We start from the raw sequence: 27013 nt of genomic DNA, 5'->3' as shown, positions 1-27013 counted from the left end.
ATTCTATCGATATATAAGAAGATAACTGTTTGGTTTAGATCGATTGATCAAATGTCTCTCTGGGGATTAGAATGCTTAAGTAAAAGAGATACGTAAATTCTACGTACATGCATGCATACTCACGTGCGCGTATGCGTGGATGCGCGCCCGCTAAAGAAAGTTTGTAGCGGGAGAAGAAAGAAACGAAAAAGAAAAAGAAACAAAAAAAAAAAAAAAAAGAAAAGAAAAAAAAAGAAAAGAAAAAAAAAGAAAAGAAAAACCAAAAAGTTGTGTGCGCCCTGCGAAGCAGTGTTCGAAACCTCTGTTATAGGTACCGCCACAAATTTCAGTGACAGACGTTCTTGGAGGGCAAGTGACATTGATCAATTGTTCACCGTCTCCGTCTCCATCGCCAGATTCGCTCGAAGACGCATTGCCGCATTATAGCACTCTGCCGAGTTTTATCATTTCAGAACCGTGCGATCCCTCGAGACCTAGTATAACGCGTGGTATCGGTAGGCCACACAATACAGCAATACCCGCCGAAGTAGAGGTCACTCTTTCGGACGAATCGAGTAGATTAAATTCCGAAGCCATATTGGGCCGTGTTAAAGAGATCATAGACGCTAGAGCTCCGCCAAAAGGTTTTATCTTTTCGAGAGAGGAGGTCGAAGGTGGTGGATTGAGTTTAGAATATCCCGGTGGTGTTCAAATCGAACTTAGAGTCTGCGAATCCGAAGAGAGAGAAGTAAAGGGGATCAAAATGCGAAGAATTAGCGGGGACCAAGTACAATATAGCCAGCTTTGTCAGCAGTTAATTTCTTGCATCACTGTTTGACGGCAACCAGCTCATATCGTCTTGACGCTTTTTTTTTTATGTATTATAATACATTCCTGGTGCCAGATACACCACTCCATACAGTATTGCGCGTGCATGCTGCATATGAGCCAACACGGTACTTGAAAAGTATCGCGGCTTATATTATAACATTTGTACGTCTAACGCTTATTATACTTTGATCCTTTTTTTGTCTATTTTTCTTCTCGTTCATCGTTTCTTTGGCGTACGCAATGGTTACGTTCGGTGTCATTGATTTGTACATAACATGGAAGGATGCGTCGAAGGTCGAATTTGTTTGAAAATGGTCATACCGCTATGTATCTGTTGTCGCAGATAGGATCATTTTTTCTCCTTCTCTTCTCTTCTCTTCTCTTCTTCCTTTTTTATTTTAATCTACTTTTTCCTGGTTATATCTCCTGGTTATTTCTAAGAAAGCTGAGTATTAGACAAGAAGCTTACAAGAGATGTAAAGGAATTTCAATGAAAGTCTAATCGCTGATATGTATGTACATCACACGCAGAGAGAGACAGACAGTAGACAGACATGCGCGCGCACTCATACACAAACCATTCCTTTCGGTAGAGAATGTATCGATCGATGTTGAAAATGTGTATAGGTAGTTAGTGTATAATTTACTGCGCCAATTTTATAAACACTAGCGATCTCCTTTTGGTTGAAAAGAAGAAAAAAAGAGAGCGAAAAAGCAAGCCGTTTGTTGTTATCCAAGAAAAAGAAAGATAAATGGAAACTTCATCGTACGCGGCCGGTTAATACTCTTTTCGATCGTTCTCGTAACAACGAGAGAATTTGTATAACGAAGCTCTTCCTCGTGCGTCGCCCGTTGGAACTAACAACGAGCCCTTCTTTTAATATCAATCACTGATATTAACTCGAAGATATCGTGAAAAAAAATTACAGAAAAAACAAAAGAAAGAAAAGAAAAAGTATTGGTCCTTCGACGCATTGTACCTGTTGGATGGACAGACATCGGTCTGCCATTAGCGCGTATCACTACGCGATCCTTGTAGGTAAACGCAAAACCCCCTCCCCTCCCCGCCCCTGTAAATCTTTCTTTTGATCCGTGAAAACGTATCTTTTACGGTTTGAGAACCATGCAGACTGAGTTATGAGTGTTTTTCTTTTCTCTCTTTCTCTCTCTCTCTCTCTCTCTCTCTCTCTCTCTCTCCCCCCCCTTCCCCCGTTCCTCCCTCTTTGTTCTTTTTAGAAAAAAAAAGTCAGACGATGTAACATTTGATTGCGACGATTTATACGAGAATTCGATTCAGTGCTCGTCGGAAGGACGCGTTTGCGTATCTTTACGGTGAATACATATTCTCTTTCTCCTTTCAACGCTTTAATGTAAATCATTTATGTATCCGCGAAGGTGGAGGAGAAGAGAGATACAGAAAGCTTGAAAGAGAATATACTTTTAGTTACATGTTAGCGTATATAAATGCAAAAAAAAAGGCTGTACATTGTCACTAGAATATCGAAAGAATAGAATTATTTAAATTATTTATGTCCAAAGATCGATTTCTCCCGTGATACAGGCATCTGCCGTTGGAAGAAACGAAGAAACGATGCGACATGAGGGAGAAAAACTTAAAGAAGAACGCAGAGAATTGGAAGAAAGAAAAATCAAGAAAATAACAGAGAAGACATTGTTTTTTTATTATATATGGATATATAATACATACGTGGAGAAATGTTGTGCGTCAATGCTCGAAGAGCGTTCGATGGTACGTTTCTCAAGTCGCGGCTACAATCGGCTGATCCTAATAAATTTGAAATAGATTTAAATTTATCGATATTAGCTTATTTTTGCTTGGCCAGGTGCGAGATGCGCGCGCAAAGAAAAATTCTTTTCTTTAATTTTCTATTTTGTTAATTCGAACGTAGAGACAATTTCTTTTTGTTTTTCTTCGATACACAAGCATGAATTATTAATTTTGCTTGAATCAATTGCGCGTCTCCGATAGAAACGGAGCAGATATTTACTCTTTGCGGATCAATCTGTTGGCCGACGATTGACAGTTACGAAAAGGAACAGCTTCGAGACAGAGAATAACTAGCTATTAGAAAGTAGACTTTCTTGGCGTTGCAAGCATTTTATGACATCATCTTCATCGTCGTCGTCGTCGTCGTCATCGTCGTCGTCGTCGTCGTCGTCGTCGTCGTCGTCATAAATGGAGAGAATCATATCGAGGATCGAGGGAAAAGGGAAAAGGGGTCTTGATCGGAAAGCGGACAAAACTGAGGAAAAGAAGAAAATGTTACGAAAGTTGTCGTAACTAAAAAAAAAAAAAAAAAGAAAAAAAAAAGAAAAAGAAAAAAGAGAAAAAACAAAAAGGGAAAAAGATATTTGAACTAGATTGATTTTTAAGACGATTCGTTCCTTTTCATGTATTATTGTCGTACTGCTTTATCGCGAATCTTTTTTTCTTTTTTTCTTTTTTTTTTTCTTTCAAGTAAAGATAAAGATTTTAAAGTCGAAGAAAGGTTCGTATATAGATATGTATATATACGTATATTGAAATGTCACTTTTATTTTGCATATTATGTCTCCATTATTTTGCGTAGATATGTTTTGCATATTTCGTTTGACGGACATTTGCACGAATATACCACATATGTCGTGCATATGTGACAGCGTATTTTTATTTTCGACATAATATGTCACCAATTTCTCCTCGCTATCATCATTTGTATATAATTAAATAGGCATATCTCTAAACATTCGTAATCTAATCGTCAGACATAAAATACATACATATATATCTACAAGTATGTACTATATTTGATCATTTTCACAGCGATCGTAGAGCTACGAAAATTCGATTCGACGGTCTTCCTTTGAGGGGAGGGCGGGGGGCGACAAATAAATAAGAAAGGAAAGAAGAAAGATAAGAGAGAAACGAATGAAACGAAATTATTATGTCAAATGATACAGAATTTACTAATACGTACGATGTTACAGAGTCAATCGATATATCATATTTTCTATATTTGACGCGTACAAGACGGAAAAAGAAAGAAATAAAGAAGGAAAGAAAGAAGGAAAGGAAAAAAAGATAGACAAGAGACATTTGCGTGGGTACATATTGTAGATAGGTGTACTACTCGAAAGTGTTTTCAGCTAGCTCGTCGAACTTGTTTTCGTAAACGTAAAAGTATCGCGTCAAAAGTACTCGCGTATTTAAAATTATCCTCTTAGCCGCTATCGATGTAAGATATCTGAATTTTTGTCGTATCTCGATCAATTTGATTTTGCTCTATCGCGATTGTTGTTCCTTTTTAAACGGTGTTTTATCGTATTTATATATACATATATATGTATATGGAAATTCGATGCCCGATGCGAGAGAGGATGAACCTTATTATTGTATATACACACACACACACACACACACACACACACACACACACACACACACGTGCACGCACGCACGCACGCACGCACGCACACACATGTATATGTACATGTATATTTATATAGCTGTATAAATACATATATGCGAGGATGCGTCTGGATGTCGTCATAAGAAAGGAGAGAATCATTTGTAATGTACATTATGAATATTACTATGCGGATAGGTTTACAAGATAGTATTTTCTGTTGTCAATTCTTCAACTAAGACTGTGATTTTTAAATATACTAATAATAGAATATAAAGTATAATATACCCATTGGAGTTGATTATTATTATTACTACTACTACTACTACTACTACTGCTACTACTATTATTATTATCATTATTGCTTTCGCTGCTATTATTATTATTATTCTATTATTCTTATTATCAAAGTCAGATATAAGAATAAATTTCAAATTCGTGCGCGATTTGGACTTGTATGAACTTGGACGACTGACTCGATCCTTTTTTCCTCGACGAAAACTGAAAGGACCGAAAGGCGAAAATCCTGGGAAACGGAAATGGAAGGAATGTTCTTATTGCGTGAAAACTGATTTTCTTGTTTTATTTTTTTAAAAGGAAAGTTGGTAAGAGCACAGATAAAAATAGATAAACGTCTACGTTACGTCGTAGTAAGAAAAGAAATGAAAAGGAAGAAAAAAACGGATGTGACGTAAGAAGGCGAGACGGGGAAAGTTTCTATCAGCAAAAGTCGTGTTTATTTTCTCGCACATAGATATTAATTTCGGAGCTTCGTTAATATCGATATAAGGTGCCTATGATTGGATCTCTAACGCGTTCCTTATATCGTTGAGTATAAAGTCTAAAGTTTGAACGAAGCGCGTTTCGCGATGCAAAAGAAACGAGATGCAAGAGAGAACGATGGAAAGAGAACTTCGACGATTCGTTAACATTGATTGTTATGGCACATGAGAAAACTTTAATCTATAACGTGTGATACGCGATCGCACACGCTTTTAGAAATATCAATTGCCGATCTATTCCTACTCTCGATCGTTTTCTCTCTCCCTCTCTGGCAGCCGTCGATAACATTGTATCGAAGGAGATGTGTATATATATATATATATATATATACACGTATATATATATATGTATATACATATATCGTCTGCATATACTTGGAGTAAAGTTGGAAAAATTCTTTTTCGTAACAAGGAATCTCTCTTCGCGATCATGAAAGGTTAATGGGCCGTTAACGTCAACCGAGCAGAACGTTTGTCTCTCGTTTATTAATCGTTCGTATCGATTCGAAAACGATCGGGCGCGTAAAAGTGAATAATCCTTAATGAATGCATTTCGATTCGAAGAAATTCGATTTGGCACGAAGAAATGAGCTTCCTTTTTCCCTCGGCTGTTTTTTCTTTCTTTTTTTTCTTCTTGCCATTTGTTTTTTTTCCTTTTTTCTATTTTATGAAATATCATTGTAATACCCTACAACGTAAGAAATATCGTAAGAAATATCCGACGAATTATTAATTCTCCTTTCCTTTTATCTTCCTAATGGAAGAAACGTTCGACGTATCTTCGAAATCGTTGCAATTCCTTTTTCTCGCTGTACCGTTGGACTCGATCTTACCGTTCACCGTCGTCACACTTCTCTTCTTTCGATCGGACTCATAGGCCATCTTGTAAAAGTCCGAGAAAAGGAAATAGAAGAATATTGCATTTGGAAGGGTTAAAATGACGGACCACCTTGGGTAACCGCAGTCGTATAGGAGTAACTGGGAATTGTGCAAGAACGCCAAGCAGAATTGTCCCTGCGAATTATCATCGATTCGTAAATTTCATCATTTCCAACGTCGTCTCGGTCGTAGATCTTTTATCAATTACCTACCATTTGCAACGTCGTTATGTACTTCTTCCACCATAAATACTTTTGATATTGAGGCAATAATGCGGCTAGCAAATAATACGTGTACATCACGATGTGGACGAAGCTATTGATGAGACCTTGGAAAAAGCAACGGTCAATTGTAGCGGCGAATCGTAGGTAACGTTCATTTTCCTTCTTTTTTTCTCTCTTTCTTCTTGTGTGTGTGTGTGTGTGTGTGTGTGTGTTTGTTTGTTTTTTTTCCCCTGTAAAAAACTTTTGTACCTACCTATGAAAGTACCATGACCTCCAGGATAATATTTCGTTGCACCCCAGGCGACCATAGGCATCACGGTGTGATGATAGACGTGGAGGAACGTAACTTGCTTCTCCTTTTTTCGTAAAACGAAAAAGACCGTGTCGAGAAGCTCCGTCAGTTTAGCGAGAAAATAAATGTGAACGGTTCGTGCGATCTGAAATTGTTAAAATTGGAAAAGAAATAAAGAAAGAGGGAAAAGAAGAGAGAAAAAGAATCGTGTTAGGAGTTATACGCCTTAGAAGGAAATAAAATTCTATAACGTACTCTGAGGGCATCCGGTGATTCCGAAAAATCTACGGGCTCGCATTTGAAGCTATATTTCGTTAACCAGGCAGAGTTGAGTCCTTCGATAAAGATCCAAGTGCTGAGTAAGACCTGTATGAGATTATACATGACTAGAATGTTCTTCATTTGGAACGGTTTCCTATGTTCCATGTACTTAGGACCCCAGGAATGGATGAAGTAGTGATAACCGATAAGGATACTGACGCCTGGCACCGGTGAAGACACGAGGAACCAATTCCGTGTTCGGGGATCTACGATTATTACGTACGGTATGTATAATAATCAAGGTAGGTACGCAGCATAGAAATGACTGTCATTTGATCGTCGAGCCTTACCCGAGAGATCGTGAAAAATAAAGTGCCAGAATCGGACCAACGAATTGTCATAGATGTTGGCCATTTTGTCGATCGGTGGTACGCCGGTGATATTCATTTGGAGGATTAGCTGGAATCAAGAGAAGAAAAGATATGATCGCTCTTTGCATGAGAGAAAGGCTTTGTTGTTCCTCGTCGAAATGATACACATTCAGTAGCAGCAGCAGCAGCAGCAGCAGCAGCAGGTGTGGACGGAAATGCGCGAGCCCCTTTCCTACCGACTTTAATCGATCCTGACCTAGCGTGCTTGCGTAGCCTGGCTCGACTATATCGGCTTACGCTGGCCGTGGAGCCGTTTTTCTAATTGGATCGAACTCGAGAAGTAAAGGGATGGTGGGAGAGTGGGGAAAGAGAGAGAGAGAGGCAGGGAACGGTCTTACGAAAGTCTAAGGACGAAGAAATCGCCGTTTTCCGGAAAAGAAACTTGTTCGGTTCCGATCGGACACACGCGAGACGAACTCGCGCCATCGAATTCGGCATCATTTGAATTCGTCAGAATACGACAGAAAGAGAATCAGCAACGAAGCACGGTGAAGCGCACGATAATGACTGCGATTGCGTCTTACTACATGCATTTACGACATGCACATGTTTTCCTCGAACGTATTGATATCGATTAAATAAATCCCTTTGATTTTCTCATTCTATTGGAATTTCGTGAAATTATTAAAATTCGTTTTGAACGTCATTGACCGATCGAGATGGAGAGAGAGAGAGAGAGAGAGAGAGAGAGAGAGAGAGAGAGAGGGACAGACGATCCTCTATCGATTAAAAAAATAAGAGAACAAATGTATGCCAACGTATAGATAATTATAACGGCGTCTTTGTCTTCCGCTGTTGGTCGCGCTTTTCCATGTCAGTTGGTACCCTGGAGGCAGGAATACCGGTTCGCAAGTAAGTCAGTCATGCGAATATATACATACGCCGAAGCAATGCGTCCGTGTTTACGGGGTCACCGACCGTCGCGTCTGGTTTGCTTCTTCTTTCTTTATTTTTTCCCAACTCGTTCAACCCTTTTCCTTTGCAATTCGAACGGCAGAGAGAGAGAGAGAGAGAGAGAGAGAGAGAGAGAGAGAGAGAGCAAAGCTTTTTCCTTTTCGTCTATCGATTTTCGAACGATCGTTAGGACGCGTTTGAATCGTGGCGCGTCATCACCTCGCGACGTCCCCCAACTCCGACGATGTCATAACAAAACAATAACAAAGATTTCACATTCCAGGCAAGTTATATAAAATTGGACGGATTGGGCCGAGTATGCGTTCACGCACAGGCGTACAAAGAGTCGATGGAATTTTCTTCGTGGATGGAATCTGGACGAGTCGCTAAGGAAATGGATGAGAGACTGTCACCGGAACGATGTTCTCCGTGTATGGGAAATAATGGGAACGAGTCCATCCGTCTCGGTTCGAGTTGCGACCATGCGATGACACTTGTGTCGTTACATTGATTTCCCGCCACGCTTTCTTCCTTCCGAGCCTTTCTTTCCTTCTCGTCGCGAATGAATTTCGTGCCTGTTTCACGGATTTTCATCGGATTCCTATCAATCGAGCTTGCTAATATCATCGAGATAGCGATCGCAAAAAGTGCACGTTGTTCCTCTGTCACTCTAATGCGGCTTTCGATCCGCGCGTAAGCACGGCGCGCGATACTATCTTGCCTTTCTCTCTCTCTCTCTCGCCACCCCTACCTCCCCCCCATAATCCCCGCCCCGAGATGTCTGAGAATAAGGATTACGGTATTATTATGGGACCGGTGAGTTCGGTGCGCGGCTCGTAATTTCCGCATGCCGTAACTCGCTCGAACCGTTTCCGCAAATAGATTTTCCTCGATGTAACTCGAAGAGAGACAGGTTCGCGCGGATGAGAAAGCAACGCTTTTATATTCGTCAGCTCTCGTTTTTCTTTCTTCTTTTCTCTCTCCCTCGTTTCCTTCTTAATCCTCGCTATACAGTAATTAATCCTTTTTCGTCTCTAAGTGATATCGATAGGCAGGCACATGTATTTTCGAGAAATAATTTCACGCCAAAGAACGGAGAAAATCATTTCGGGCGAATAATCAGAACGGCCGTAAGAGGAAGAAATTTTGCAAATTCGTAATAAGCGGATTTGTCCGTGGATCTTACCGTGAAAATGAATCGAGCCCGGCCGTGTCAAGTGGTACGAGTCAACGAGGCACCGGCTGGCTGGCAGAATCAAAGGAACGCGCAGACGGTGAAGATCTCTCTCTCTCTCTCTCTCTCTCTCTCTCTCTCTCTCTACCTTTTTCGATTCTCCTATTTTCCTTTTCCAAAAGTGCTCGAGGATATTTGGCGAGTACGCGAAGTGCGATCGATTAAGATCTATTCGAAAAAAAAGGCAAAAGAAGAAAAATGAAATGGCGAATAGCAAGGGTATAGAAAAGATCGAGGCGTTCGAACCGGTGTTTACGTACAACTGTCCGACCGATCGTAAAGTAAACTCGAAAGACGCGCTCGCGCACGCGACCTGTTATACCGTCTTGCGTATAAGTCGAAGAAGTGGGGTATACAACTGCAATTAGATTAAACTTACGTCTCCCTTCTCTTCCCGTGTATCTACGTATGTACGTTCCTACCTACTCATACCGCAACGATTGCTCTCTCTCTCTCCCCCCCCCCTCCCCCTTCACCAGAATGAAAGTTCTCGTTGGAAAGGTAGGAGAAGCGTTGAAACTTTCGTCCGATTTGTTTTCATTTTATTTTTTTTTTCCTTTTTTTTTTTTTTCTATTTGGCAAGTAGTACGATGGAAGAAGCCGGTGATTACGTCAAGAGAGCGGAGAAGAAGTATAAAAGTTGTATAATCGCGTACATCGTTCGCATTTACCGTTCAATTCATTATTTCGGATTTGCGTGTCATTATCGGAATCTTACCGATGATGATAGAATCGATTTCATTGCGATGGTGTCGACGTTATTGATCGTTGCGTCATTAAATGGAAATTGAATAAATAAAGCACTTATGCATTTCGTTTACATATCTTTCATTCTTCTTTATATTTATATACGTCATTCGACTCAAGCCGCGGCTACTCGCGAACGAGTATGCAAAGAATTGTTTATTATTTCATTCAATAACATTAGAAATAATGATACTTTGTTTCTCAATCGTTGTAAAAGTTACGAGGGGACACGGCCTGTTATCCATCGACATTTCTCGGTACCTATAGTCGAGAGATTTGATCAACTTGTAAAAAGCTTGAGAGCTAGATGCATAAAAGGGTAAAACCTAAGGCAAAGGTAAACCTGTTCTGGTTAAAAGAGAAAAGAAGTCGCGACAATTTATACGATGTATTTTTATTAATATAATTAATAAGGAATGCAAGTAATGCGAGCGACACAAAAGGTTCGTATGTAAAGTCGAAATATTTTAATAGCCTTTAATAAAGTCAGGAAGTCGACGTCAACGGGAAATAAAATTGTTATCGGTTGTATACATGCTTGTATATACACACATGTGTCGAAAATTCGAATGAGAATAAAGTTAATTACATTGTTTCAAGTAATTCGATGTCGATCGACGAACAAAATAGAATCGTCGTGAGAGGACATTGAGTTACATACATCGACGTATGTGTTGTTTATATCGTGGAATCGAATTAATTATTTCGTTGAAATTGTCCGAAGTAAAAAATATAATAAAAAAGCATTCGCTCTTTTTTATTACGTACGACGAGCAAATAATTTATGAGAAGATAAGAAAGACAATCAAAAAAATCGTTTCCGTTTTTTCTATTTAATAATTACAGGTGTTTAACAGACTTCATCGCCATAATAATTATACACACACGTGTGTCGAAAATTCGAATGAGAATAAATCTAATTACGTTATTTCATGTAATTCGATGTCGTTCGACGAACGAAATAGGATCCTCGTGAAAGGACGTTGATGCACATAGACTGACGTATTTGTTGTTTATACCGTGGAATCGAATTAACATCGAATTAATTATTTCATTGAAACTGTACGAAGTAAAAAATATAATAACGAAGCATTCGCTCTTTTTTACTTCGTACAACGAGCAAATAAGTTATGAGAAGATAGGAGAGGCAATCAAAAAAATCGTTTTCGTTTTTTCGACTTAATAATCACAGGTGTTCAACAGTCTTAATCGCCATTATAATAAATGACAACGGATTGTAAAAAGATACGAGAAAAATGAAAGTACGAGTGAATATTTCAATCTTCTTTCTCGTATGCGTCGTACGATGATCGTACACGTGCGAGGACGACTAACTTGTTTAGGCGTATGTGTGTGTCCGTGCAGGATGGTGTAACGAACGATAAGAACGATAATGTAGAAAATGAAACGGTCAATCTCCTTCGCATAGGATCGTAACGATTGTTGCGTAAATGCTTTTAGATTTCGCCGCGTTGCTTACGGTGGATTACGGTGCCGAGAGTAAGTAATAAAGGGTCTCGTGGAACCGTAATTGCGTACGAAACGGAACGGATCATCGAAATAAATCTCAATCAGCAAGAAATATGTCAAGGCGAACGGCTCCGCGCTTCGAGCCCCGTCTTCCGTAACGTCCCTTAGGACACTTCAGACTTCAGCTAACGACAGGATCGAGAATAATTAGAAATGAAATGAAAATAGAGCTCCCGGGATTTTGCGTGCAGGACGCAAGAGCGCTCCTAACAATTCCCGTGACGAAGCATTTTACGCGAAGCAGGTCCACTTACTTGCCTCTACGTATGTCGCAATATGCATGCGAGATGCATTCAGAGAAAAACAAATATTCTCTGAGACTTTGTAAGCGATTCCCTTCGATTCCTCCTATTTCTTGCGCCATCCTCTCTCTTTGCCAAGTCCGTGCAATTAATTAATCTTCTCTTGACGCCTAACTCTTCAACGCCCCGGAAACTTTATTTTCCTTTCTTTCAAAAAAATCCCGTTTCACATAAAGACAACTTGTATTTTTAGCAATGGCCCCAATTATCTACGTATATATATATATATATATATATATATATATATATATATATATATATATATATATATATATATATATATTCGGTCTGGATTCCTACGAAGAGGAAAGGGAAAGGGATATTTTAATAAAACGTATTAAACCGAACGAAGGTTCTTTTGAAAATATGGACGATATATATGGTGTAACGAAATTTATTTAATGAATTATCGGAACTGAAAAGAAAAAGCGCGTCCTACGGGCTCTGACGCTCTGACGTTTAAATCGTTAAATCGGATAAAGTCTCTCTCCAGCGAGAGTGAGAAGACAAAGGTAAGAAAAGCTAAGAAACGGTTCGCTTAATTTTTGTATTGTCGTCATGCATCGTCGTCATGCATCGTCGTCAGCTGCCTTTGGAATTTCTTCGTCGGTTCGTGCACGCGGGCGCGCAATATCCGTTGGCCGAAGGCATACAATGACAGCGCGCAACGCCGATGTAGAAATGATAATGTCAAAAAGTCAAGGTTCACGGCTGGCTTCTTTTACATATGAAATTTATAAAGGAACGTGACGAATTACTACTACGCGGAATGCAACTGTCGAATCGGGGCAGGACGGGGGAAGAAAGTAGGAAAAAAAAAAGAGAAAAAAGGAGAAGGAATATTTCTCTCTGTGTTTCTACTCATAAATCATAGTCCTGGAAAAGTTCCTTTACGTGCGTCTGGATGGACGTTCAGATAATCCGTGAACTTGACAAAGTCCGATTTTGATGCCGATAATCACCGTACGATTCGATATAATTGCACGCGTCCTTCCCTATATATCGACAATTTACGATCGACGGATCGTAAAAAGAAATTCGAAATGTTTAGATCGGCCGATTTAAATTAAAATGGCCATCGATAAGGCTTATCCAAGGACTATGGGGATAAATCTTATCGGGGATACGATTGTTTGGTTATTAAAAAATTATCCTAGTTAAATGAAGAACGTACATGCTTCCTAAAGATTCCTATCGGTCGATCGGTTATTCGGCATAGAATACTTTTTCATTTGATCCCAACTCCTCTAGCAATAACTCTTTCGTATAAAAAGGCCGCTTTATTAGACGATCGCGATAGCCGTCGTAAGATGTTCGTATACATTTAGAATTGTTTTTGAGCTCGTTTGAAAATAGACGAGAAAAAATGGAGAGAAAAATAGAGAGTACTAACATAACATCAACTAATGTAATAATAATCTCGTTTAGATCGAGAGAATAGAAATAATAAGGTCGAGTAACGTGCAAAGTTTCTGGGCACAAGTTATCACCGGTTGTTCGCCTTCAGGGGCTCGTCTCACGAATCGACTCGCCCTCGAATATCTTTGGACGAGCGTCCCAATTTACGTCCGTACAATTACGTAAGCGTTAGGTACGTACCTTCGCGATTACCTCTCTATTATTCCTTTCTCGATCGATCTTGCGACCTTCGACGACGTTTCTTTTAATTTATCTAAATGGAAGCAACGTTTACGGGATAATTTATATGCACGCGTTTACGCAATCTCTCTATAGGGAATTTCCACGTTCATTGACGCTTGCGCGATAATGATTTGCCAGCAAAAAGAAATCTACCTTTATGAAAAGAAACGTGGCCGAGATTGTGACGTCCAAAGATCATCTCTTTATTTCTCGATAAAGAATATATATATATATACCCTCCTCCGTTTTCTTTTTTCCCTTTTTTTCCCTATTTTCTTCTTCAAGTTTTGATTTTACGCGCGATTATTCATTAAGTATACTTAGTTTCCTTTGTTGTTTTTTTTTTTCTTTTTTTTTTTTTCTTTTTTTCTTTTTTACTCCGAATAGAATAATAAATAAAATGATTCCATTCGGGTAAATATATTTTTTCGTTGTAAGGTAGTATTGAGGAACAATTATGACACGACAACTCAAGACTCGATAAAATATTATAATTATATACTTTTTAACAAACAAGAAAACAGTTTCACGTATTATTTTCTTGTCTGTGACGCGTCTTGTTACTTCATCGCAAGAATAAACATTGAAAAGTAATGCGTATAAACGATCGATTAATGAGCAATAATTACGATTAATGCATATCGCGTCCACCACTCTTTGATCTTCATTTTTCCCATTGAACCATGTCTCGCGGAAAATCACCGTAAGAAGATAGGTGAAAATAAGCATACGGCTTAGATAGATCAGATATTTTTTCGTGCGAACTAATAATAGCCCTGTGGGGAAACGTTTAGTCGATTTAATTATTTCTCCTTTGATCTTTATATCTTCAGGACACCTTCGACGATAACTTTAAATTTATCTACTTAACGTATAATAGATCGAGAAAGTGAGCTGCGCGAAATTCCTCTAAGTTACGATCCCTAAGTTCCTGTAAGTTACGATCGTTAGGTGAAGATATCAATGGAGTTCGAGCAACTTGAATTTTGTCTTTTTTTTACTTCACTTTATCTCGAGTCCTCACAGCTACTTCAATAATACCTTTATAATCGTTACATAGGATGGAAAAGAATTATGTAATCAATCAGAATACGTCGATAGCCACGTGGATATCGTGAAGAAGGATTTATCGTCACGTTGCGTGACGACGACAATCGACCCGAAGAAAACAGGAAAACAATAAAAGAGAGCCCATCAATTTTTTTTCATCTCGATGTAGCCATTCTTTCTATCGGCGTTTTATGCCGTTTCATTCAAGCTTTGAGATACCCCGGCAATGTGTCGCGCAAGACGAATTTCATTTAAAACACAACAATCCCAATAGGGACGAGAGAAAGAGAGAAGACCGGATTTTCTCCGTGTCCGTATTCCGCGAATAAATCTTCGAGATCAAACGAACCTTTACTCCGCACCGGTCGCGCGCGTCAAAAGGAAAAATAAAAGTGGTTTCATGCGCGCGCGTATAAGAGTCGTTAAAAAAGAAAAAGGAAAAAACAAGTCGACGATGACCGATATCCGTATGCGGAAAATTATGGCAAATCTAAGAATGTATCGAAGGGAATGCACAACTTTATTGTTAACTTTATATACGGAAACAGAACAATGTGTGGTATCCATATGTACTTGATAGTAGCCCGAATATAAAGCATAGGAGAGTATTTTAAGTACGTAAAGAATTACGTACGTAAAAAAAAATGGAGATGGTGGAAATACGATTTATGAGTTTGATTCGTAAATCGATCGAAAGGACAAACTAGTGATTTCCGTCGATAGCAAAAGCAATCTCCGAAGGAATACAGAGAGCTTTGCGTTCGTACGAGCTGAGCGAGGAAAAAGTGGATGATGATCCGTGGTGAAACGCCATTGTAAAATATTTTCTCTTTGAGCGTCCGTGCACTCTTTGCGTATCAACGATATAAAATATAGGCAAACGTTTGTCTCTCGATTGACCTTTACAGGTGACTCACCTGAACTCTTACGATCTATGCACAAGTCGTTCTTACGTGATTCGCGAGACAAGCGTATCTTGAACTTTTACCAGGAGGCATTACTATATTGGTATAACATTAAAATAAATATAGTGCAGTATAGGGATCCATTTCTTTCCCTCCCCCCCCCTCTCTCTCTCTTCAGGCTTCATCTACGAAAGATTTTCGTTGGCTAGAGCGTGGAGGGGGAGAGCGAGAGCGAGAGAGAGAGAGAGAGAGAGAGAGAGAGAGAGAGAGAGAGAGAGAGAGAGAGCGAGAGAGAGAGAGAGATATGATCGATCTCGAGGAAACGTTGTGAGCCAAACGTAGTAACCTTGACTCTTATCGATCAAGAAGAACTCTCTCGTTCGTCGAGCCCGCTCCTGAACTCGATAAGTCCCCACCTTTCCGACAACGAGCCTGATCGTAGTCGGACCCCACTAGGTCAGTTAATACTTAAGACGCGAGTTCAGCATCGTGCAGACTATTCGCGCAGGATCGTCCGTTGGACCACGAAATGAGTCGATCCGAAAAGAATTACCGAGAGTGTGCGAGCGAGCGATAACAAAATTCTTCCAATTATATCGATCCGTTCTTATCTTTTGACACTTGCTGGAAGAAAGGAACAAGTGAAAATATTCGACTCAATAAAAGCGCCATCCTTCCATACGTCGTCGTATATTATTCGTCGTCGAGCCTAATCGTCGTTCGAGCCTCTGGATCGTGGATCTTTGAAATTCGGGGGAAGGGGGGGGGGCAGGCAGAGGCAAAAGACTTGGCAATTTTGAGCGTATCGATGAACAAACATAGGCTCTTTTCGGACAAAACCTAGTGTTCGAATAGGAGCAGGAGAAGCAAGATTTTCAAGTGTTTCCCACGCGACTTGGAATAAAGTGCAGTGCCTCGAGCGGACCAAATTCTTTTCCTTCGAAAGAGCCGATCTCTCATTGGGAAACGCATAGGTAACGTTCAAGATCTTTTCTTATTTTTCAGGGATAGAGAGAGAGAGAGAGAGAGAGAGAATGTCCTGGTGATTGATCGCTACCGAGATGGATCGCGCTCGAGCGAGCAAGTGGAACGATATCACTGGCGGAGCGCGTTTCAACTATGCGCGCATTTACGATACACACTTGCCTTTTTTACGACCAGGAAAAATGAAGTTCTTCTCGATCATTGCCATTGGACGTTTTTCAAACCTTACAGGTTTGAAACAAATTCGAAGGGAGAAGATGAAAAACTAATTTGGAAATCGTTCATTCGTTTTTCACGGCTCACGAGCACGCGTACGTTCGAACGAGTTTTCGTCTTATCGCACGAAAACGTCTTATCTCTTTTTCCACTTATTATTATTATTATTTCTTTCTTTTTTCTCTCACATTTGCCGAAATATCGGGCCGAATTAAAGGGGAAAGTTCCGTTGAAGAAAAAGAAAACATCGTAGCTTCGTTCTATTTCGATTTCGTAAGTTCTTTTTTGTTACGTTCGAACACACCTGGCAATTAAGGTGTTAACTAAGGTGCACGCAGCTTGAGAGAAAGAAATCTTCAAGGTTTTATATTCTTTTCTTGTTCTCTTTTTCTTATCTTTTTGTTTTTAATGTCGCTTCGAGAAGAGTCAAAGTTCAAAAGGAACGAGGGCTTTCGTCCGTCCATAATCACTCTCTTCGTAAACGAATGGCCGATAAGGTATTTTCGCGTTGCATGGTCAACTACCTAACGTAATACACGTAATATATGTAACCTCTCTCAACGAGCGTATTCCGCCACGCGATTCCCTAATAGTTACACAACGGGCTCGTCGAAACTCATCTTGTAATATTTGGCACAAGGTTGATCGAGCCAATCTCGATTTCAATTTTCATAAAAGATACAAAGAAAAAGGAAACGTACGTTCGTATTCACGAAGAAATTACAATCTCAATTCGATCGATTTCTTTATCTTAATTTGGATACGCTTAGAATATGCCGGTGCATAACAAGGTGAAATTAATAATTGGACGATTATTACTTGGATGTTTATTACTCGGCTTGTGTTCGTGGACGAGTGAAAAAAAAAAGAAAAAAAAAAAAAAAAAAAAGAAAAAAGAAAAAGAAAAAAAGAGAAAAAGAAAAGAAGAAAATCATTTAACACGACGTAGGCGAACCTTCAACCGATCAATCGCCGTTTTTCCTTTATAAAAAGTAAAGGTCTTCCTGCTATGCGCGTTCACGATCTTCCACATTTTTCTTCGATATTAGAGAAGAAAACGAAAAAGAATAAATGCGTAGGATTTTTTCTCAGGCGGATCTGACTTTGCATTGTCAATTTAATATTCGTAAAATGACGATCGATCGTTCCACATAGATGGAACGAGATCAGGAAGTCTGACCGAAAAAGTCGGAGAGAAGTAAGTCCATAGAAATCGGGTCATCTCGAGAATATGAAATTAAAGAAAGGCACAAAGTGTCGCTTTCGATGATATACTTGAATTATTAACTACGTAATGATCGTTGAAAGTTTCATATATGTGGATATCGTACGAGCAGATTGAGCTTATTCGTCAAGGCGAGAAAATAAAATAAAAACCGTGATTTATTCGACGATGGTAATTATAGTTTGGTAAATTTCAAGTAAATTCGTTGAAAGAAAATACAATCGACAACGTTCGCATCCGAGGTCTAGTAGCGTAGGAAAAGCCTTTTACGAGTTCTCTGTTAATCGCGTGATTTGGCTAACGGTCGATCATAAATCGGAAGATAATGAGAGAGATGGGCAGGACAAAAGAAGAAGCATACGTATTACACGCTACTCGCATCGTTTCGAAGTCGTAGACTACTTTTGCAACGCTCAGATATTTAGCTTTCCTTGTGAAAGCGAAGAAGAGACGAATCCAAGTCTTCGTTTCTTACCAACAGAGAAAATCCGTCGTGTGCATATTCTCTTGGAGAGCTCGAAAGAAAGAGAAAAGAGAAGAGAGGGGGGGAGAGAGAGAGAGAGAGATTCGTGCCATTGAAAACTGACTAATGTGATTTCAACCGACGTTCTCGCCTTCCAGCTGGTCTTCTTCGATCTTTACGTGCGTCGTGACACACACACACACACACACACACACACAGAGAGAGCACGCACGCGCGCGCGCGCACACACCTAGATATTATATGTATACACCAGCTAAGAGCAAAGATCGCTTTTGCCTATCACCTAAATAGAACGATACTCGAGGACATGCTCGAGGTACGACGATCGCGTGTCGCGGTAAGCGAACTTGAAAATTGCCTTTATTTTTCAAACATTCTTCGAGTTAACGATCAAAGTACAGAGAAAAAGTCGAGATCTCGCGATCTATTCGAAAAGGCCAAATCGACCGTGTTCGTAGAAGCAGGTGCGGCTTAAAGGTACTGTGCACGGGAATGTAAGAAAGATAGAATGGATAAGATCTGTTTGAGTTAAAGAACAAATGGGCATAGTTCGAAACAATTAACGTCTCCTCCTTTGTCTCCGTATTGTTATCGGTAAAATTATCATTTGTGCTAATCGAATAAACGAGTTAGCACGGGACGTCTTTAACTCTCCCGTTTCGCAAGAGTCTCCTTTATGAACTATCGAGGAAAGGAGGTAATCGTACGCACCTTCGACCGGCGTCTATTTTTAATTTTCCTCCGGGAGGAAATGCTACGAAGGAATGACACGAGGAATGTCTACTCGAATATTTGCATTAAGCCCCATCGTGTCGTTAACATTTAATTAATTAATATTTATTTCGATTTGTAGTTGCAACAGTTTATATCTTCGATCGATAGGTTCGAATCGTTTAAAAAATATCTTCAGTCCTTTCTCGGTCAATACTTTAATACTCTTTTTCGCTCTTTCGTCTCTTCGTCGCTAGGAATAATCGTTAACCTCGTTAATCGACGTTCCTCTTAACTTGACTTCCTTCCTTCGCGATAAACGTCCTTTTTCGTTAATAAAACGTATTTACGATCGAGCAAAGCCTCGTCGGCTGGTGTTCCAGTTGTTCGATGAGAAAGACAAACAGATGGGCCTAAGCAGTTTAACGACGTAGAAGAAGAAAATTATATTCCAGTTCGCGATTCCCCGATCCTCGAGATTTCTTTTCTCCCCTTTTTTCTCTTTTACTGGTGTCGGTCCATAAAGGTGCGCCCTATTCTCATTCGGAAAAACAACTCTCTTCCCTTTGCCCTCTGAGAGGAAGAGAAGGGGGAGAACTTTCAAAGTCCTCGATCGAAATATAATTCAGCCATCTAATTTAGCGCATCGTCGTTGGTAAGGATTACCAACGACGTAAGCAACGGGGTATTCCTTGTAATGCGGAAAGAGTATTAAGAGTTTGATATAATATTCGAAGAGAGCGGACGGCATTTTATAACTGCCTCGACGAAAGCCAGTTCTTTCTGATTCGCTCGGGGCTTCGTCTCTATTTGTACAAACTTCGATAATGAATATTGAGCCGTTAGAACGGTTAGGAAAAAAGAAGCGATCGTAAAGCGAGAAAACGCGTTATGGCCAGGCGTTACGATCGCGGACGATGGAATCCGAAAGTAAAAAGCGTCGATGTCGATGGAGAAAAAAAATTTCGCTGCGTGCCAAAGAAGAAGGAGGAGGAGGAGGAGGAGGAGGAGGAGGAGGAGGAGGAGAAGAAGGCTCGAGCCATAGAAAAACGTGAAAAGGCCGTGTAAACCGTGGAATCGGCCTACTTACCTATTAACACGAAGTCGGTACGTAGCCGATACGTCGCACGCGTCTAATCGTCCTCATCCTCGTGCCAACGTTGAAAGAGCCTCTCATTTTGACGACTCGATGGTACGAGATAAAATGAGTTACCGTTTCGAATAAAAAGCGTCTCCTCTTTCTCTCTTTCCTTCTTTATTTTTCCCCGCACTTAACCGGCTTTCCTCTGGCATCCTCCTCCTTATCTCCGTAACCCGTTCCACTGGACTTTCTCTCGAAGAAATACCGTTCGTCGTCGGGCATCCGTGTCAATGCCGAGCTAAGGAAAAGGGAAGTTACGTACTACTACCTGGGTCAGAGCTGTCCCAGAAATACTGGACCGCCCGCGATCGACTTTTTTCTCTTTCTCTCTCTCTCTCTCTCTTACCGGAGGATGAATCGAGTTGACTTGATCGAGTTTCACCTAACGACGCTTCTTTCTATTTCTGTGTTTTTTGTTCTTTTTCTCTTGTCTTCTTCTTTCCTCTTCAACAAAAACCTTTCCTCCAATTTAAACGTTCCAATTACGTAGATATTTAATGTTCGTCGGTGATTTAATTTTGCCGATGAAAATTCGCTATGTCGATAACGCTACAGAGAGAACGGCTCCAGCTTGGACAATGGGCTTTCGCTTAACCTTGCCTCGTTAAAGGCCTTCGTAGAAAGGGAAAAAAAGAGCGGAGAAAAAATGCAAGGAACCAGCTAGCTAGATAGATAGGTAGGTAGGTAGGTAGGTACGTAGGTAGAAAGGTAAATTGCGTGCGAACTTGCAGAAACTTGTCTAAACCTCTTAATCGAATTCCAACGCGAGAAATGCCAATTTTCGAGCTCGAGTCAAAAGGCGAGTTACTTCATTCCCTGTCACGGCAATTAACTTTAACCTACTTAATAAATACGATCGAAAAGCTGTACGATCATAACGCGATACGGATTGCACGATAGTTTATTAAATTGCCGCAGCGCGAAACAAGGTAGTTATTTAGACGTGGGGAGGTTTAACATCGGGTATACGAATGCTATAACGACGTAAAATATTATTTTGGTTAAGTATAATAAAAGTATCTCATAAAATGTAAGGAACGGTGCAACGACATTGAGCAACCTTGTTGTTGGTCGTAACGCCTTATTGCTCTCTACCTACTTTTCATTATTCTTCGATAAAAGCGAAAAGAGAGGGACGAGAGCGTTTTTCCTTTTTTTTCTTTTTTTTCTTCCTTCACCGAGATATAACGGCCTAGCAACTCTTTCTGGTTCGCTCGGCAACTTCTCGTTGCGTGTCTAACTACGTCGAAATTAGCGTGTTCTACCATCACGCGTACCGTGCAAAGCTAGAGATTCGCGAATTTTAGGTCCGATCGAAGCACTCGCTTGCGAAGCTACTTTCCCCTGAGTGTGCTCGATAAAATTTGTCCGAGAACGAGAGAGATATACTCGTCCTTCTCTTTTCTTTTTTTTCTTCTTTTTTTTCTTTCTTTCGACTCTATTAGAACTCAATTTCTGACGACTATCGTGATATTAATAAAGTCTCGCGTCGTCGTCGTCGTCGTCGATGGTTATTTAACGCGAACGCGGACGAGGAAGACAATCTCTCGTAGTACGATTACGTAGATATCGGGCTCAAACGGAAGAGAAAATCTAACGATGGAAGCATCGTTAAATCATCGGCAAATCATATTTCCAACGTTTTACGTCGGATGGTCTTTCAGAAGTCTCAAGTTGACAGGACGTACTCGTTGTCGAGGACGATGGATCGTTTACAAGACGGCACGATGAAGGAGAAGAAAAGAGATGTGAAATTCCGGGAGGATGGTGGAAAAGGCAAGCTCGGCGGGAGGTTTAACGGATTCAACGGTGCGAAACATTTGCGGCTGGAAATATTGCATTTGGTGGGTCGAAAATGAGAAACACGTTTCTACGGTGGGTCCGCGATCGATATCGATCCTCTTACAATGGCAACATTTTACTTTCGCCATGTTTCGCGAGAACACGAGAGGTCCGTACGAATAGATCTCGGAATAGGAATGGCGCTCTTAAACTCGCCGTCTTGTTAATCCGATTTGTATTCAACTTAACGAGGTACACGTGGCATACGCGTAATTGCATTCATTACTCAACGATCGGGAGACGATATTCAATGAAAGGTCGTTTACTTTTGCGAACAAACCTAAACGAACGGGAACGTTTAAAAGTGTCTACTCAAGGCGAGATGTCCCATCGTCGGCTTAATTATTTGAAAAAGGAATAACATTGATTTAGTTGTTCGCAACAACGTAAGGAAGAAAGATTTCAAGGAGATCGATCGCTTTTTCAGAGATGGCATCGGCAGCGGCAGAGTTAGTGGTCGAGAGGGAACCGGAACCGATGCGAGAGATGGTTGATGGGAACCGGACAACGTTCGTAGGTGCTCAAGGCTTGGTCAAATTGGCCCTCGAACAGTACACGGAAATCCTGGCGAGCGCCTCAGATCCGCGGGTTGGCAATTGGCCTCTTATGGAATCCCCGATACCAACGGTCGTCATAGTTCTACTCTATCTCTATTCCGTGACGATAGCCGGTCCACGTATGATGTCCAACAAAAAGCCTTATAATCTCAGAAACGTTCTCATCGCCTACAACGCCTTCCAGGTCATCTTCTCTCTGGGAATGCTTTACGAGGTAATCAAATTAAATCTCTTTCCTTAAGTCAATCTCAAATCTCAGTCAAGATCTAATTTTAATGAAGGACATTTATATATGGAATCTATCTCTTCTCGATAGATTTTAAAGTAATGATCCGCATTAAATCTTTCTTCGAGCCAACCTTTTCGAGATACCTTGGGAATCCATCCATGGCTGTTCTTTTTTCTTCTTCTTCTTTTTTTATTCTTTTCTTCCGCTTTTCTCCCTATGACGACGCGACGCGCGAGTACGAGCCGAACGTACGCCTATATAAATCGAGATAAAGAAACGAAAAGAACCGTCGAACACGTTCCGCGAAATCGAACGTTTTTAATCGAGGTTTTTAGCCGAACTCGCGGAACGAGCTTTTTCTTCTCTTCTAACTTATTGAGAAAATCGTCGACGACGACGACGACGAACTCGTAAATTCGAAACGCGAAAAACATTTATTACGTGTCCCATATCGGGTCTCCACGCCTGCGGAGATCGTAGCTCTCGTTGTGTCGATCTTCCATAAAGATTAGAAAATATATTATGTCCGTCCATTGGACAATAGTTCCACGTCGAAAGACGAAAGGAAGGAAGGACTATTGATAAATGAAATTTCTTCGGTTATATCAGCGATGATCCGTTATAAACGCGTAATGCGTTTCTCGCGCCGGGAGGTAAATAACACGGAGATATTAGATATGAAGTGTCTGGTAAAAGCATATGAAGCGAGTAAGCTCTGCCTGCCTCTAATGCACTTACGTGTGAATCATTTCTAACGCATGCATTTCAACGACAGGGCTCGTATTCGAAAGTCGGATGAAAACGTAATCGTAGCAATGACAAGCGAGTATTACGTAGGCCTGATTAGGTTAAAGTGCCATTGGATCATCGAGAAATGAGGAACGGTTGTAGGGGGAGACGTGGGGTGGGGTTGGAGGGGGGCGGGGGGGGGGGGAGCCAATTACTCGGTACGAAAAAACAAAATGATTATTATCCGAATCGTTCTTACCTCATTGCCTTTCCCTTTGTAGCACCTGATGTCCGGATGGCTGTTGGACTACAGTTACAAGTGCCAGCCAGTCGATTATTCTCACAATCCGTCCGCTTTAAGAATGGCGAACCTTTGTTGGTGGTACTTTATCAGCAAGTTTACCGAATTCGCCGACACGGTAAAGTATTCGCGCTCGAATATTTTAAGTCGATCGATTATTTAAAGCCGACGAAAGAGGAAATAAAACGAGGAAAGATCTGAACGATCGAATTTACAGGTTTTCTTCGTCTTACGAAAGAAGAAGAGTCAAGTGACGTTTCTACATTTGTATCATCATTCTTTGACGCCTTTGGAGACATGGATTTGCGTTAAATTTATTCCCGGTGGACACGGTACCCTAGGAAATCTCATAAACAACGCGGTCCACGTGGTCATGTACGCTTATTACATGTTGGCTGCCATGGGACCCGAATACAAAAAATATTTGTGGTGGAAGAAACATCTCACCACTATTCAATTGGTAAGCCTATGGATTAGCTTCCTCCTAAACGAAAGAAAAGAAACGACGAATGATACGTACGAGCGAGCGAGCGAGCGAGCGCAATTTGGGTTGTTCCATTTCGCAATGAATCGTCAAATTGTTGTTCAGTGTTAAAGGCAAAACACTGATTTTCCGATCTCGCAGAGAGCAGATTCCTAGGTCGGCCGCCAATTCTGGCCTCTCTCCCACTCCCCCCCACTCGGGCACACGCGCACAACGTAGGCAAAATTTCATGGCGAACGTATTATGGCGAGATAGCAGGAGGCCGGAGGGACCAGAGGAAAAGTGAAAAGTGCAATCGTTGGGCAATTACCTAACTCTGACTCTGACGTTTAAGTCGGACTCGGACGACTAGGTCGCGCGATGGCGCAATAATTAGGCATTCCGATATATCTACGGTACGACACTACGGTAGAGAGAAACCGAGCAAGTATTAGCTAGAACATTGGCAATGCCGATGCAACGACAACCGCTAATCACCGTCTTTTATATGGAATCGTTTGTCGTTGTCCGTGCATATCCAAGAAGCCTCTCGTTTATATTAATAATTTTGATTTATATAAATAATTTAAACTCCTGTACGATCATCGAGCTTGTTTTTGTTTTCATTTTTTTTGTTCGAGCTCTCTCTCTCTCTCTCTCTCTCTCTCTCTCTCTCATTACGCTCCTTGCTTCGCCTTCGCTAACGCGATCAAAAAATCGCATACGACTAATAGCGATTTAATGACTGAGAAACGAATTATTTCTTTTCCATTCCTTCTTCTCGAGAGGGGCTGGAAAAATTAGAGAACTCACCGTTAGCTCACCGAGAATAGTTTTATTTCTGAGGGTCCTAATCGGCGATATCTCCTTTTCATTTTCAGATCCAATTCTTTTTAGTATTCGTGCATAGCGCGCAGGCCTTGATCTTCGACTGCGGATACCCGAAGCTGGTTGCAATCCTCTTACTGCTTCACTCGGCGATCTTCTTTGTTCTTTTCTCCGATTTTTATCGGCGGGCCTATCGCAGAACGAAGTCGATCGATAAGACGAAGGTGGATTGAGATTGGGAGAAGGATGGACCGTACAAAAAGAGAAAGGAGAGGAGGAAGAAGAAAGGAAGCGAAAGGGGAAAACGGCTGTTTCTCCTTCCTTCTCCTTCTTGCTTTTAAAAATTGCGCGTTTCAACTGGACCCCGCGAACGTGAAGGAAGGAAGGAAGGAAGGAAGGAAGGAAGGAAGGAACGAACGAACGAAGGAAAAAACGCAGGACGTTTTCACGAACAACATGAATGAATTTTGTTAAAGGGAGGCGAGAGAGCGAATAGGATTTTCTCGCCTTCCTCTTCTCGTTCGATTAATTGGAATTGAAAGAAAAGGATACGGCCTTTTACGTGAGAAAGCTTCGGAGGATTCGACGAAGAAGACGGGGTAAAACGCTTGGATAGGAGGAATCAAGGACAATCCGCGAATTCTCTTTCGTTCATCGAATCGATCTCGATGTCCTTTCAAGATTGAAAAAATGTGAAAGCGGGCGGCAGAGAAAATCGATCGAGTATAATATTTCTAAACTCCTGCCGGTCTGTTAAAGCGCTTTTAAAAAATATTTTTCTTCGCTTTTTATCTTTTGCCTGTCTTCTTTTTCTTTTTTTCGCTCGAAACTCCGGTCATATCACCATAAAAGCCAAATTTTCAACGATCGATCGTTAAAGTCGTCGTTTCCCTTCTCCTCGATTATTATTTCTCTCTCTCTCTCTCTCTCTCTCTCTCTCTCTCTCTCTCAAGGTGCCACTTCCGATTCTTCGCGAGCTCGACTCGACACACGTAAGTGCGATAGATGGCATTTTTCCTTTTTTTATTTATTTGTTTTCTTTCTTTCTTTCTTTTCTATGTACCTATACCTATAAGCGCGACACGAAGGATTTTTACGTATTTCGCAAAATGAAAAGGGTTGCGCCTACAAAGGTCCTTGTTTTTTGTTTGGCTCATAGATGATAAAAGAAAAAATAAAAATTTGTCATATCGTTTTTGGCCGATGTCGATCTGTTCTTCAATTTCTAAATCCCTTTTTCTTGACAGCCCTGTATGCATATATGCGAATTTGAACGCGGCTAGTTTTTCTAAAACGTCGTTCAGTACATATGTATTTGTATACGTGTATCATATACACAGAAAAAAATCGACAAAGCAAGATGTATGGCTTCGAGAGGACTCTCGAGAAGACTTTGCATGCGACGAATTCTCGAGCGATGCAATTTTTTCTTTTCCCTTTTTCTCCTTAGATCATCACTGCTTCCGAGGGCACTTTCGCGAAAGACAAATCCCGATGATGCTATCGACGAGAAAAAATCTTTCCTCCTTCGCGTTGCCATTTGACCATTGCCAAAAAAAAAAAAAGAGAAACAAAAAAGAACAACAAATAAAATTTCGAAGTGAATCAATAATAAGCGGATAGAGCGAACGAACGAACGAACGAACGAACGAATAAATCCGCGTAGATATCACTTTTTCTGGCACCTTCCTCGAGGATCGACGACGCTCGAGCAACGGCGAATGCCTGGATTAAATTTTCTTTGAAATCGAATAACGATAGGACGTCGCGATGAGATGGTCGCGCGACGGCGCAACCCAGGACGCAACGTGGGTCGATAAATTCTCTCTTCCGAGTGTACGCGCGCGCGAAAGAGAGAGAGAGAGAGAGAGAGAGAGAGAGAGAGAGAGAGAGAGAGAGAGAGATTAAGCCAAA

The 27013-nt window shown here is 40.8% G+C and overlaps 3 protein-coding genes across 14 annotated transcripts in view; 2 read left to right on the top strand and 1 right to left on the bottom strand.

Annotated features, from left to right (window-relative positions):
* LOC124430385 (serine/threonine-protein kinase SIK3-like) overlaps positions 1-4504 on the top strand; it is a 9956-nt gene extending 5452 nt beyond the window's left edge. For 2 of the 3 annotated variants that reach the window (XM_046976879.1, XM_046976871.1), the window contains one exon: positions 311-2336. In XM_046976879.1, the coding sequence (XP_046832835.1) occupies positions 311-817 (507 nt within the window). In that variant the 3' untranslated portion in view covers positions 818-2336. Of the gene's footprint in view, positions 1-310; positions 2337-2371 lie in introns of those variants that run through there. The other variant, XM_046976888.1, reaches the window with a different exon arrangement.
* On the bottom strand, positions 3348-25234 carry LOC124430493 (elongation of very long chain fatty acids protein AAEL008004). Of its 7 annotated transcripts, none has more exons than XM_046977172.1 (7): positions 25085-25223; positions 23767-23861; positions 7006-7114; positions 6650-6921; positions 6356-6539; positions 6091-6206; positions 3348-6013 (listed from the first exon to the last, which is right to left on the bottom strand). In XM_046977172.1, exons 3-7 carry the CDS (start codon positions 7100-7102, stop codon positions 5729-5731), a joined length of 954 nt encoding a protein of 317 aa, XP_046833128.1. In that variant the 5' UTR covers positions 7103-7114; positions 23767-23861; positions 25085-25223; the 3' UTR covers positions 3348-5728. The 7 variants fall into 7 exon arrangements, with proteins under 7 accessions (XP_046833128.1, XP_046833151.1, XP_046833118.1 ...); XM_046977195.1 differs by lacking the exons at positions 23767-23861; positions 25085-25223 and adding exons at positions 20100-20388; positions 20497-21737; XM_046977162.1 differs by lacking the exon at positions 23767-23861 and having other exon boundaries at positions 25096-25234.
* On the top strand, positions 13394-27013 carry LOC124430519 (elongation of very long chain fatty acids protein AAEL008004-like). Of its 4 annotated transcripts, none has more exons than XR_006943789.1 (6): positions 13394-16363; positions 21815-21959; positions 22420-22763; positions 23789-23926; positions 24026-24687; positions 25153-25286. XR_006943789.1 is itself a non-coding variant. In XM_046977225.1 (6 exons), the coding sequence occupies exons 2-6, from the start codon at positions 21854-21856 to the stop codon at positions 25330-25332; spliced, it is 1011 nt and encodes a 336-aa protein (XP_046833181.1). In that variant the 5' UTR covers positions 13398-16363; positions 21815-21853; the 3' UTR covers positions 25333-27013. The 4 variants fall into 4 exon arrangements, 3 of the variants coding, with proteins under 3 accessions (XP_046833181.1, XP_046833192.1, XP_046833203.1); XM_046977225.1 differs by having other exon boundaries at positions 13398-16363; positions 24026-24268; positions 25153-27013; XM_046977236.1 differs by lacking the exon at positions 21815-21959 and having other exon boundaries at positions 13401-16363; positions 24026-24268; positions 25153-27013.

The sequence above is a fragment of the Vespa crabro genome, chromosome 1 (assembly GCF_910589235.1).
Source record: "Vespa crabro chromosome 1, iyVesCrab1.2, whole genome shotgun sequence".
Taxonomy (NCBI): Eukaryota; Metazoa; Arthropoda; class Insecta; order Hymenoptera; family Vespidae; genus Vespa; species Vespa crabro.
Note: the sequence above shows the minus strand (reverse complement) of the source record. Positions and strands in the feature narration are given on the sequence as shown.